Here is a 14,131-nt window from a genome sequence, read left to right on the forward strand (position 1 = left end):
AACTTTTTAGAGAGAAAATCTTACAAGATTAAAAAATGATAAATTGAAAGGTTTATTGCATATAAAAAGAACCAACACACCCACCAAAATTTTTAATGTCTACTAAAATATAGTTGAATACAATAAAATAGTTCTATCTAAGAAATTATAATAAAGGAAAAAAAGTGGGAGACTAACCAAAGGGTAAGGGGAATATTGGAAAGTATCAAATAAAGCGTAGAGGTGGAAGAGCGGTGGAGGAGAAAGAGAGAGAGAGAAAGAGACGTGCAGTGGAGGAAAAAATTAGAGAGAAAGACGCATACCCTTTTTTTTTTTAGGTTTAGAGATAGATATGGAATGTAATAAATAACGGATAATTAATGAAATCCTAATCAGAATATTAGCATTAATGAATGTTTTTATTTTTACCATTGGATCTACTTAAATCCAATTTAAAAAATGTATAACTCTTTAGAGTTACATTATATGTAACTTGAACCCATCTCATATATATATATATATATATATGACAAAGTTTAGCTACAAACCTGGTTATAGTATAAGGCTACAACATTACTCAATATCTTTTTATTATGGGTGAATTTTGACAAATCCACCGTTGGATTACATCTTTTTTTTTTTTATCCTCTATGCTTGCAAAATTTTTAAAAATTAAAGATCAATAGTTATGTCATCAATAAATTGTTTAAATTGCAAGTTTTTGTAGTTTAAAATTATGCATAAAATATAAGCTTATAGATTATATAATAAATAATATCTGATTGACACAAAATTTGACATGTGTATTATGAGCGTAAAGAACATGTAATTTAACGATTAGATTTTCAAAATATGTAGTAATATTTATTTTATTAAGAAAGGTTGTAGTCTTAGGTTACAACCAATTTTGTAGCTAAACGTTGTCCACATATATATATAAGAATCCAAATTAATTAGTCCTTTAAATGTTTCTTAATTAGCCATTTAATTCAAGCTATTTAAGGATATCTAATTAATGTAGGTGTACTATTAGTTTAATGACACATTCTCTCCTTTAGGAATTGTTTTTAATTATAGGGTAATGTACTACGAAAGAAATATTTTTTGGACTTTTTGTTGTTGTAATTATTTAGTCATTATTCATTTAGTAATGCATAATTTATTATTATTACATTTAGGGATAGGGGCCCAAGAACATATGTTGGGCCTTAGGCCTTGTTCGAGAACACTTTGCGGTCCGAGGACAAACAAACAATAATGAATATGTAAGGCTCAGGACTCCATGAGCGAGCTATGAATGAGAAGGTTGGGGAAGGTAAGCCAAGGAGGAGTTTCTTCTCGGCTAAACGCAGCAGAGGACCAAAAGTTTGTTTTGTCATCCAGGGTGACATTCTAGGAAATTCTATTGATAAAGATATATGTTATGAACGTACAAGACAAATGGAAGGTGGGAAATATCTAAGGAAAAGCTGTTACCACTGCATTGAATGCTCTGCAGCTGACTCTCTAGCCGCATTGATGAGAAAGTGATACCTGAATAGTAGTTATCAGCCTTACAACTACTCCCCAGAGACCTCAGGAAGGTGCTGATGTGACAGGGATCAATACTAACAATCTAATCTACATGTGGAGGACAGAGATGAAAGGGAAAAGATAGTATAAAATAGAAGGGAGGCACTGAGAGAAAGGGATCGAAAAATTAAGGAAAGAATATTGTAGCACTAAGAACTGTACTTGTAATCAAATTCAAGAAATATATACAAGAACTAATCTCCTCGGACTGTACCGAGAACTATTTTCTTTAGTAAAAACCAGTCTATCTTTACCTTATTCTCATTTGGATCCACTATAATTGCTACCCAACTCATTATAACTTAGTTTTTCAACCCACTCTCTACAAATTCATTGTATTGGGCTCTTCGGGCCTAGATCCTTTTAACTCTTAGGCTTAGGATCCAAATTAAGTCCTTACAATTGGCGCCATTTGTGGGAAAACTCTAGTGTTATGGTGAGTTTAACATTCAATTATGGTAGGTTCAGGTCCGAATCGGGAGGAATCTATGGGGTCCCAACATCAAGATCATTTTGTTAATCTTGAGCGAAAAAGGGACTGAGAGGTTAGTATGCATACCACCCATACTAGTGGAAGCCAGTCTCAAAGAGGAAATCACATTTCTCATGAGGAGAATACCAAAGCCATGCAGCTAGATATTGATCATCTGAAAAGGAAATTACGCCACGAACGGCGAAGGCGAACTCCCTCCAATTCTGATTTCTCTTCTGGTGTTAAGGAGGATAGTAGTTATAGGCCTAAGTCAAGGACTCCCCCCCCCCCCTAGTGAATCTTTCTCATGTGATAGGGACTACCACCAAGGGCGTAGGAATAAGAGTCCATCTTGCAAAGGCCTAGGAAATGACGCTATGAGCAAGGCATTGAATCAAATTTCCAGGTCACCTTTCACGCGTAGAATCAAGGGAAGGAGACTTCATCGACAATTTACTCAGCCAAAATTCACCATGTACAATGGTCAAACAGATCCTGTGGAGCACATGAGCCACTTCAACCAAAGAATGACTGTCCACTCTAAGAACGAGACCTTAATGTGCAAGGTATTCCCATCCAGTCTGGGGCATATGGCCATGAGGTGGTTTGATGGCTTGGGGGCAGGTTCTATTGATTCTTTCAAAAAATTCAACTAGGTGTTTGGATCTCGCTTTATTACATGCAGTAGAGTTCCTCAGCCTTTAAAATCCCTGTTGTCTATGACCATGCGAGAAAAGGAGACCCTGAAGATGTACTCGGATAGATACTGGGAGATGTTCAATGAAATAGATGGGGATTTTGATGACATAGCCATAAGGACTTTCAAGGTCGGCCTACCTGCCGAGCATGGCTTAAGGAAATCTTTGACCAGGAAACCCATTAACAGTGTGTGCCAACTCATGGGCCGAATTGATAAGTATAAGCGGGTCAAGGATGACCAACAACAAGGGAAGGGGAAGGCTAAGGTTATCCATCAAGAGAAGAGGGATTTCAAGAGGGACCACTACAACAATAACCGGCCTCACAGGGACTTTGCTGGGAAATTAGTGTCTACCACTACTCAAATGGTTAACATGGTGTTCCGAGAATCAGTACACCAAGTTTTGGAGAAAATCAAGAACGAGTCATTCTTTAAGTGGCCAAATAAGATGAGAGGTGACCCTATGAAACGCAATCAAAACCTTCATTGCCAATACCACTAGGACCGAGGACACACCACAGAAGATTGCAGAACCTTAAGAAGTCATCTGGTGCAACTGGTCAAGGAAGGGAGGCTGAAACAATTCCTACATCAGCCCAATGAACCAAGGGGTCAGACAGGATCAAGATTTCAGAGGAATGCTTTTTCTAGAGCCCATTTGGACACCATCAATGTCATCTTTACGGCCCTAGGAAGAACTGGTTCTCACCCTTCTAGGGTGATGTCTGTAGCCCGGCCACCAGCCGAGGACTCTAGACCTGAGCTAAAGAAGGCTAGAGTGGAAAACCAACCATCGATAAGTTTCTCTAAGAAGAACAAGGTTGGAACCGTACAGCCACATGATGATGCCTTGGTGGTCATCCTCAGGATAGGGGGATATGATGTTAGGAGGGTGATGGTGAATCAAGGCAATGAGGCAGAGATTATGTACCCTGATTTGTACAACGGACTGAACTTGAAACCTGAGGACTTGACAGCTTATGATTCACCTTTGGTAAGCTTCGACGGGAAATTTTTTAGTCCAAGGGGCCAGATTCGACTTCCTGTACAAGCAAGATCAGAGGTGGTGGAGGTGGATTTTATTGTAGAGGGTGCTTATTCTCCCTACACAGCCATTGTAGCAAGACCTTGGCTTCATGCCCTAGGAGCTATTTCCTCCACTCTACATTTAAAGATGAAATATCCATCTGGGGACCGAATTGAGGAGTTGGTTAGGAGCTAGTTCGTGGCAAGGCAGTGCTTGGTCGTTGCAATAATGCATCAGCCAATACTATACTGGTAAAAAAAAAGAGTGGAAAGTGACGAGTGTGCTTGGACTTCACAGATTTGAACAAGGTCTGTCCAAAAGACTATTTTTCCATGCCTCAGATAGATTAGCTAGTGGATGCCACTATAAGCCATCCACGGATGAGATTTCTAGATGCCTTCCAAGAATACCACCAAATACCACTAGCTTTGGATGATCAAGAAAAGATAGCTTTTGTCACTCCCACTAGAAATTACCACTACAAGGTGATGCCTTTTGGGTTGAAGAATGCAAGGTCTACCTATCAGAGGATGATGACAAGGATGTTTGAACCACAATTGGGCAAGAATATTGAGATTTATATAGATGATATGGTGGTGGAGAGTAAGGTGGTGTCCAAGCATGTAGGAGACCTTGAGAATATTTTTGAAATCTTGAGGAGACACAAAATGCACCTTAATGCTTCCAAGTGCTCATTTGGCATAGGGTCAGGCAAATTTCTAAGCTATATGGTCACTCATGGTGGAATTGAGGTCAACCATGATTAGGTCAAGGCAATTAATAGTTTACAGCCACCTCGGAATCCCAAGGAAGTCCAGAAATTGATAGGAATGACTGTTGCCTTGAACCAATTTATATCTCGGTCAATGGACAGGTGCCAACCTTTCTTCTAGTTGTTAAATAAATGGAAGTAAATTGAATAGACCCAGGCGTGCGCCTCAGCCTTCTAGCAGCTCAAGAAATACTTTTCTCGGCCACCTATTATGTCTAGGCCCGAAGCGGATGATGTCTTGTTTGCATACATTGCTGTGGCTTCTCACGCCGTGAGCTTGGTGCTAATACGGGTTAACAATGGCATACAAAAGCCAGTCTACTATGTGAGCAAGTCCTTACATGAAGCAGAAGTTTGTTACTTACCATTGGAGAAAACCATTTTGGCAGTAGTACATGCTACACGTAAACTCCCTCACTACTTCCAATCCCACACAGTTGTTGTTTTATCCCAATTTCCACTTCAATCACTACTTCGGAGTGCTGATTACACTGGGAGAATTGCCAAATGGGGCACGATCCTAGGGGCTTTTTATATCAAGTATATGTCTCGCACCTCTATCAAGGGCCAAATCCTCACAGATTTGGTGGCAGAGTTTGTTGAATCCCCATTAGAAGAGGAGATAGAGAAGTAGGACAGGGATGGAAAATCAGTTGGTATGGTCACCTTGCAAGAGCCTTTATCCTGGAGGGTATATGTTGATGGTGCAACGAATCAAAGAGGATCTAGAGTAGGGCTGGTTTTAATATCTCCTAAGAAGATCACTATTGAGAAATCCTTAAGATTGGGCTTCTCAGCCATAAAAAATGAGGCTGAATATGAGGCTCTATTGGTAGGGATAACCATGGTTCAAAAAATGGGAGTAAAAGCAGTGGAGATATTCTTGAATTCAAGGTTGATGGTAGGTCAAGTAAGGGAAGAGTTAGAGGCCAGGGATGTGAGAATGCAAGGATATTTAAGTCAGGTTAGGCACTTGCGATCAGGATTTGAGTCTTTCAATTTGCTGTAAATCCCGAGAAGTGGAAACACATGTTGATTCCCTAGCCACTCTGGCAACCTCCTTGGTACAGGGCTTGCCTCGAGTTATCCTTGTTGAAGACTTGTGCAAGCTTACTAAGATGAAGAAGGAAATGGTTCAAATTCATCAAATTAGGGTGGGACCTAGCTGGATGGACCCTATAGTGCTATTCCTGAAAAGGATATCTTGCCCCAGGGGAAATTCGAGGCTGATAAAGTGTGAAGGGTGGCTCCTCGGTTTTGGTTATCTGAGGACCAAAAGTTGTACAAGTACTCTTTTTCTAGGTCATACTTGTTATGCATACACCCTGAAGCGTCAAAGCTACTCCTCAAAGAGTTACATGAAGGGATTTGTGGAAGTCATACAAGAGGTAGGTCTTTATCTCACAAAGCTCTCACTCAGGGATACTGGTGGCCAAACATGTAGAAGGAAGCACAAGAATATGTGAAAAAGTGTGACCAATACCAAAAATTTGCACCAAACATTCACCAGTCAGGGGGAGTCCTTAATCCTCTATCCAGCCCTTGGCCATTTACTCAATAGGGCTTGGATATTGTAGGACCTTTCCTCAAGGCAACAAGGAATAAGAGATGGTTACTGGTCAGCACGGATTACTTCATCAAATGGGTTGAAATTAAACCATTGGCAAATATCAGAGATGTGGATGCCAAGAGATTTGTTTGGGAAAATATTTTCACTCGGTTTGGGATCCCCTATACCCTTATCTCTGACAATGGCCTTCAGTTTGATAGCAAAGCCTTCAAAAGGTACTATTGTGACTTGGGAATTACGAATAGGTATTCCATCCCGGCTTATCCACAAGGGAATGGACAGGCCGAGATTGTCAATAAGGTCATAGTGAATGGACGCAAGAAGAGATTGGATGATACGAAGCGAAAATGGGAGGAAGAGCTATCACACGTCCTTTAGACATATCGGACCACACCTCGTAGGTTAACATGGGAGACACCCTTTTCAATGACTTATAGGGTTGAGGCTGTTATTCCTCTAGAGATTGGATTCCCAACACTGAGAATGAATTCTTTCACTCCAAGCAACAATGATGGGCTGTTAGGGAAGAACTTGGACTTAATTGAAGAGCGAAAAGAGAATGTCATGGTCCAACTAGCGTAACTTAAGCAAGGGTATGATGCCAACGTGAAGTTAAGGCCATTGGCACCTAGAGACTTAGTATTAAGAAAGGTTTTGGGTACTGCAAAGAACCCAGCATGGGGAAAATTAGGGCCCAACTGAGAAGGGTCACATCACATCACCTTAGTGGCTGGAATAGGTGCATATTATTTGGAAGATCTAGATGAAAATGTTGTACCACGCCCATGGAATGTAAATAACTTGAGAAGGTATTATTATTAATGGAAGTTTTCTCTGCCATATTTTGGTTTATTACATTATGCGTTATGCGTCCTATAATTTGTTTGAATATCAAACAAACCCTAGGTCATACCTAAGTCCTCAAACCATATTCTTTGGGTAAATTGATATTTTCCAATCATTTTTCTAAGTGGTAAACAGAACCTTAGTTATGCCTGGTCCCTCAGACCACATACTTTGGGTAAATTAATACTTCAAGACATTTTTCTAAGTGTTACACAGAACCTTAGTTATGCCTAGTCTCTCAGACCACATACTTTCGGTAAATTAATAATTCATGACATTTTTCTAAGTGTTAAACAAAACCCTAGTTATGCCTGATCCCTCGGACCACATACTTTGAGTAAATTAATACTTCATGACATTTTTCTAAATGTTAAATAGAACCTTAGTCATGTGGGACTCCTCGGACCACATACTTTGGGTAAATTCATGCTTCCTATTATTTTCCTAAGTATTAAACAAAACCTTGGCACTATCAGGTCCTTCAGACCATATGTCTTGGGTAAATTAACACTTTCCATTACCTATATGAGTATTAAGCAGAACCTTGGCTATGTTTGGTTCCTTGGACCGCATGCCTTGGGAAAATTAATATTATGAATTATTCATTTAAGTGTTGAACAGAACATCAGACGTGTCAGGTTTCTCAAATCATGTACCTTGGGGAAGTTAACACTTGGAAAGTCCACCATGGGTCTTGATTAAAGGATTCTAAGGATACATTTATAAGATACTCTTAAAGGGAAAAGCCTCAGGCTCCCTCTTTCCCTATTAAGCATTTCATTTGTTTCTCAGGACTTAGTCATTTTTCTCGCCGTGTACACATGTTTGATTTATTTAAGTTAATGGTTAGTTATTACTACTAGCTTTGATCAAAGTGTGGGTGTTCACCTTTAGAGGCATCATCAGTTTAAAGGTCAGTAAAGAGCAAGACAAGGATTATAGCCAACTAGAAATAAGTATTGCAAGAAAAATAAAGATTCAGAAAATAAAGTTGAAGTCTTTTCATTAAATAAAGGAAAAATACATTGTAGACAATGGCAAACTGCCAATACAAAAGAAGAACTGCAAAGAGAAAATAAAATCCTAAAGCTAAGCCTTAGAATTGGAAGGAGGGTCTTCTTTGTTGCCAGGCTGGAAAGCAAGAGTATCTTTGGCCTTGGCAGCATCCTTGGACTTGTCCTTGGCCTCCTTTGCCTTGACAGCAGCGTCCTTGGCCTTGGCAATATCCTTTGCCTTGGCGGCATCCTTGGCCTTGGCAGCATCCTTGGCCTCTGGTAGAGGCTGGACCTCCCTACCCTTAGCCTTGGTCACCAACTTGGCTAGGCTCTTTTGGGACCTCAAGAAGGGAAAGAGAGGCCTGGGTAGTAAGGGGCTGCTCAATTGAGAGTGGTGCAAGAGCAATGGAAGATGGGAGTTCAGTTGGAACCTCGCGAATGTCAAGAGGGTAGTAGATGTTCCTAGCCTCCCTCCACTCCAAGGTAGCGAGGACTCCTGCAAGGTTGAGGGCCTCAAGCCACACTTCCTTGCAGTAGTCCCTGCAGACCTCGGCCAACTCATCTGCCAGTCGGACCTCGGTCTCCTGCACCCCTAGCTCGTAGGATGCTTGCTTTGAGGCCTCTGCAGATTCCTCGGCCATCCAAGCGGCGACCTTAGCTTTCTCCAGGTCAGCATTCAGTTCCAGGACCTACTGCTTTGCTATGGCTAGCTCTATCTCGGTGTGGTAGAGCCTTTTACGTTGGTCCTCAACCTGGTCCTAAGCATTCTTCAAGCCCACCTCGGCACTCAGACGTGCCCTTTCCTCGACAATCAACTTACTGGTAAGCTCTTTATTTTTTTTTATTCAGATGCATCAAAGGCCTTGTTGGCCTCGGCGCGGAGGTTGGCCTCAACGCAAGCATCATTCCGGGCATCCTTAACCCACTCCTCGACTACAAAAACTTCCTGGATAGCTTGTTCAAAATATATATATATATATATATGTATAATGAAATAGTAATAATAAAATAAATGGGAAGGGCAACTTAGTATTTAAACTAAAAGGTATGACAGTGAACCTACCAGGGCTAGATCCCTTTTCAGGGACATAAAGAGGTCTGGCTACCTCATGTGCCTCAGAGCAGCCATATCTTTTGGCAAGAAGAGGGGCTACTCCAAGGCCTCAACCACGTAAGAGGAGTGCCCTCTCTGAAACTCCCTAATAGAGGAGTTCCATGAAATGGCAGCGTTGTCTAACTCCAGCCGAGGAGCCCAGGTGTGGTGTTGTTGGTGCACCTCGACCACACCCAGGTCCTCCCTACTCTCCACTAAGGTAGCCCACCCTTTGTCTTGGGCCATTTTCTGCTTCTTATTCTCTTGGAAAACCACCTCACCCTGCTCCACTTCTTGCTCCTTCCTTTTCTTCTTCAAATTAGGAATGGGAAGCAGGCCGGTAGTAGGAGGAGAAGAAGGGGGAAGAGAAGAAAGGAGCTGAGACTTTAAGGTCTCCTTAGAGGATGACCTTTTATTCCTCCCCGTGAGGAGGTCCTTCAAGCCTTTCCTCGGGTTGAGTGTCATCTCTTCTTCTTCCTCCTCGAAACTGTTGTCTATTTTTGCAAGTATAAGGCCTAGGGTGCGAACACCTAAGATTCTATCTAACTCGTCCTCAAGGTCTGATATGTGGATGACAGGATCTCCCTACTCCTCTCTTTCTTCCTTGAGTTGGAATTGGTCTATTTCCTCCTCAAGTAATAGGTGTAAGGAAGCAGTTTCTTCCCTCAAGGCCGCTTCTTTAGGGAGAGCAAGTTGGGGAGGCAGCTCAACAAGCACAACGTTTTCTTAAGCAAGGAACCCAGGTACAGAGACGTCTATCCTGCGGAGCCGAGGGTCGCCTACCTTGATTGCGTTGCCCATTTCCTGGAAGTTGTCTAATAGTGGCTTAAAGTCTAGAATGAGGTGGACCGCTCTTAGCTGCCTATCCTCACTCACGAACACCTCGGACCTTAGGACTCTGTTGAGGTCTGCAACATTGACCAAATTGAGGCTAGGCACTATGTGCCTTTCATCTGCAAAAAATAGCCGAGGAGAAAAATCACAGTCAAACCGATAAAATCCATGATTAAAAAGAAATGAAATGTTAAAGGTAAGAGTAGCAAAACTAAATCCCATGTCAAGGGACCTAACCCTAGGGTACCCCACCTAGCTCTCCCTCCCGAGTTGGGCAATGAAGACCGTCGTGTCATTCCCCAAAGGCGATTAGGTAGTCATCATTCATGCCTTTTTTGGACTTGGGAAGACATGATACAAGCCTAACAATTGAGGACCTAGACTTGAGGTAATACCTCGAGTCAGCAAGCGAATGGCATTCATACGTACAGACGACGTCGTGCAAGGTGAGTCTCAAACCCATTTGCTCGTTGAGAGCATCGACGCTGCTTAAGACTCTAAATAGATTGGGCACACACTAGTGGAGACACATCCTATGGGCAATTAGGTAGTCTCTGGTTACCCTACCCGTAAGAAGCGTCATTCCCCCTTCTATGAAGGCAATCATTGGAATGACGGCCTCCCCTTCATTCCTATGTGTGAGCACCTAGTCTGGAGCACAATACCGCAAGGAAACTCCCTGGGGAATGTGGTACTTGGCCCTAAAGCCCTCCATACCGGTAGAAGAATCTACAAGGTGCTTGAATCTACCCATCTAAGCAAGCTAAGGGGAAGTAAGGGAAATGTTTTTGAAAAGGAATTGAAGATTAGAAGGCTATGGAGGTTGGCCGAGAAGAAAAGAACTTAGAACGTCAAAGACTTTCAAAAATAAAAACAGGTGACACTTCAGGAGCTTCTTGAGAGTTGGGCAATTTGGGAAATCTTGAAAGTTTGAAAGTTTGAAAGGTCTTAAGAGTTTGCAAATTTGTGAAGTAAAGGAAAAAGTAAACCCATCGGGCGCCTTATATAGGAGGTGGAATTAATGAGACATTAATGAGACAAAGTGCCGCCTAGAGCAATTAAACCCACCGTGGGATGCAGGAAACAAAGTGCTGCCTAGAGCAATTAATGAGACATTGTAGGCTCCAAAGCGTCAGGAACAGTTACAAGACACGCAAAGCGGCATTCTCATGTGTGGAGATTAGAGAAACATATGGAATTAATTATCTAAAGTTAAAACCCCATTTTTTCTCCTCAAAAAAAAATAAAATAAAATAAAACCGAAATTTTGAGGGGCTATTGTAGGGATAAGGGGCCCAAGAACATATGTTGGGCCTTAGGCCTTGTCCGAGAACATTTGCGGTCCGAGGACAGACAAATAATAATGAATATGTAAGGCTCAGGACTCTGTGAGTGAGCTATGAATGAGAAGGCTGGGGAAGGTAAGCCGAGGAGGAGTATTTCCTATGCTAAACGAAGCAAAGGACAGAAAGTATGTTCTGTCATCCAAGGTGACATTCCAGGAAATTATATTGGTAAAGATATACGTTATGAACGTAAAGGACAAATGGGAGGTAGGAAATATCTAAGGAAAAGCTGCTATCACCGCATTGAATACTTGTACTTGTAATCAAATTTAAGAAATATATACAAGAACTGATCTCCTCAGACTGTACCAAGGACTATTTTCTTTAGTAAAAACCAGTCTATCTCTACCTTATTGTCATTTGGATCCACTATAATTGCTACCCAACTCATTATAGCCTAATTTTCCAACCCACTCTCTACAAATTCATTGTATTGGGCTTTTTGGGCCTAGATCCTTTTAACTCTTAAGCCTAGGAACCAAATTAAGTCCTTACAAATATAATTAGTAATATATATTGTCAAAATTGATTGACAAATAATAATGAATAAAAAATTAATACACCATTAATTTTAGCAGTATTTTTTTATACAAGATAAAATTCTACTATAGCCTAATTTAAGTATATATATGTGTGAAGCTCCCTCTTGGAGATTTGAACCCCGGCTCTTGCCCCCCACACCCCACCAGCACTTATACTTGTGAAATGATTATCGCACTAAGGATGTGCGGTGATTATTTTAGTAGTATTAAATACATAATACTTTGTAACCTATCATTAATATTATTAAAGTTGTTTTCTTTTTACTCTTGGACTTCTTAAAAAATTTATGGATAATTTTAGTAGTACTAAACACAAAATTTTTGATTAATTGTAACCTATCACTAATATTATTGATAGTTTTTTCTCTTGAACTTGCTAAAATGTTTATGGGGGGAGAAATTAATTGTCTTCATTATTTTTTACTAATTATGTTTCTAAAATCAAAATGGATTTTAAGGATTTTAACACATGTCATTCTCATATGCTTTGAGAGAAGTACATGTGTCATCATTGCATGCATCCTCATATTTCCCATGGCAAAAATAATTACATATTTCTAGCTTCATTGTAAATTTTTTTTTAAACTTGAATTACCAAAATTTCTTTTTTTTTTTTAAAGTTGAATTACCAAAAATGTTAGATTTTATATTTTCATGTCCTTGTTTTTATGGGAAGAAAGTAACTAGTTTCACCATTGTCGTCTCATGGAATATAATTTATAATAATTCAAATAAAAATAAATTGAAGATAGGATTTTTTAAGTCTTTTGAAAGATGTATTATTTTTTTTAGTAGTATATGTGTATAATTAGATATATACAACTTTCTCTTATATTCTCATTTACATATGAAATTTTATTTATAGCAATTATTTAAATTTTACATAATTAAATCAAGAGTTTAAAATATTTATGTTGAAATAGAACTATATATATATATATATATATATATAAAAGTTGAATTCAAGTATACAATAGTATTATTTATTATAATAGATAAAAGAGATATATATATATATATATAAAAATTAAATGGATGTGTTGAAGATAATTATAGATTAAATTTTATGCATAATTCAGAAAGATAAAAGTTTTTTTTTTTTTTTTTTAATAATAAGTAAAGAAGATATGCATTTTTCTTGAGAATATGTTTTCGAATTTCAATGTCCATTTGCTTATCCATAAACTTGAGGGTTTTTGTGTAGAGATAGATGAAATTAAATAAAAAAAATAAATAAATAAAGACCTTGAAAATTTTAGAGAGATAGAAAATAGGTGTTTGGAGAAAAAGTCCAAATTAATTTTTGGTGAAACTTATTTAAAAGTAAAAAAATTATAATAATAAGTGGTTAAGGATCATTTTGTGAATGGCCAAAATAAAAGTCTTAACTTAATAAACTATCATTACTTTTAAAAAATAACTAAAGATATATAACATAACTTATCAAATTATTCAAACAAATGTTTGTCAATAAATCATTTAAATCACCTGTAAACATGGATTTTACCAAAAAAAAAAATTTGACATAATAATAAAAGAAGTAGAAAAGAAGAAAAGAAGAAAATCCTATATATAGAGAGAGAGACAAACAGACAGACAGACAGAGAGAGAGAGAGAGAGAGAGAGATGAAAATATAAAATGAAGGTGAAAAGGTTAGAGAAAGTATAACAATAAATTGAGAAATTAAGAAGAAGAAGAAGAGTTAAAAATAAGAGAGAGTAGGAAATAGGTGGATGATATGGTACGATGAGAGAATAAGAAAACTAAAATACATTTCAACTTTTATATATATATATATATATATATATATATGTGTGTGTGTGTGTATAAAAGACTAGTGGTTGTCTGTGCTCTGCACGGATTTTTATTTTATTTTTCTATATTTACTTTTTGCAAATTTGTATTTATTAGTCCTTAGATAACTACTACATTTTTTTTTTTACATAAATGTCTTAAGAAATATAATGAGTATTATAATTTTTTTTATAGATAATAATTATTTAAACCTATGGTGTTTATTCCATGAAGTTCATTACCTAATAGAATTTTTTTTAGAGAGTTTCAATCTTGTGAGAGATTGGAAAAGTTCTTCTAAAAAAAAATAAGAGATTTTTGAGTGCTTTTAATGGCACCTCTCTTTTTGGAGAAGTGGTGTGGAGTGGCCACTTATTTTTTTGTACAAAAAAAAAAAAAGAAAAAAATAATAAATAAATAAAAATACATGACCGAATTGTTTCCTTTCATTGATTAAAAAAATACATGTTTGAAAAATTGAAAATTACATGGCTTTGGATCCTAATTACAAACTAACAAATAAGTACATGACTTTTTGTCCTAGTTACAGTCTACCCAAAATAAAAGCAAAGATAAGACCTAGGTCTA

General features: G+C 38.4%; 2 protein-coding genes across 2 annotated transcripts; both read left to right on the top strand.

Moving 5' to 3' along the window:
• The first annotated feature begins 2,748 nt into the window (after positions 1-2,748).
• LOC115950002 lies at positions 2,749-3,225 on the top strand. Its single transcript, XM_031067257.1, has one exon. It carries the CDS (start codon positions 2,749-2,751, stop codon positions 3,223-3,225), a length of 477 nt encoding a protein of 158 aa, XP_030923117.1.
• Positions 3,226-3,444: 219 nt separating this feature from the next.
• Positions 3,445-3,945, top strand: LOC115950003. Its single transcript, XM_031067258.1, has one exon. The coding sequence runs from the start codon at positions 3,445-3,447 to the stop codon at positions 3,943-3,945; it is 501 nt and encodes a 166-aa protein (XP_030923118.1).
• Positions 3,946-14,131: the final 10,186 nt, after the last annotated feature.

Source organism: Quercus lobata, chromosome 6 (assembly GCF_001633185.2).
Source record: "Quercus lobata isolate SW786 chromosome 6, ValleyOak3.0 Primary Assembly, whole genome shotgun sequence".
NCBI lineage: Eukaryota > Viridiplantae > Streptophyta > Magnoliopsida > Fagales > Fagaceae > Quercus > Quercus lobata.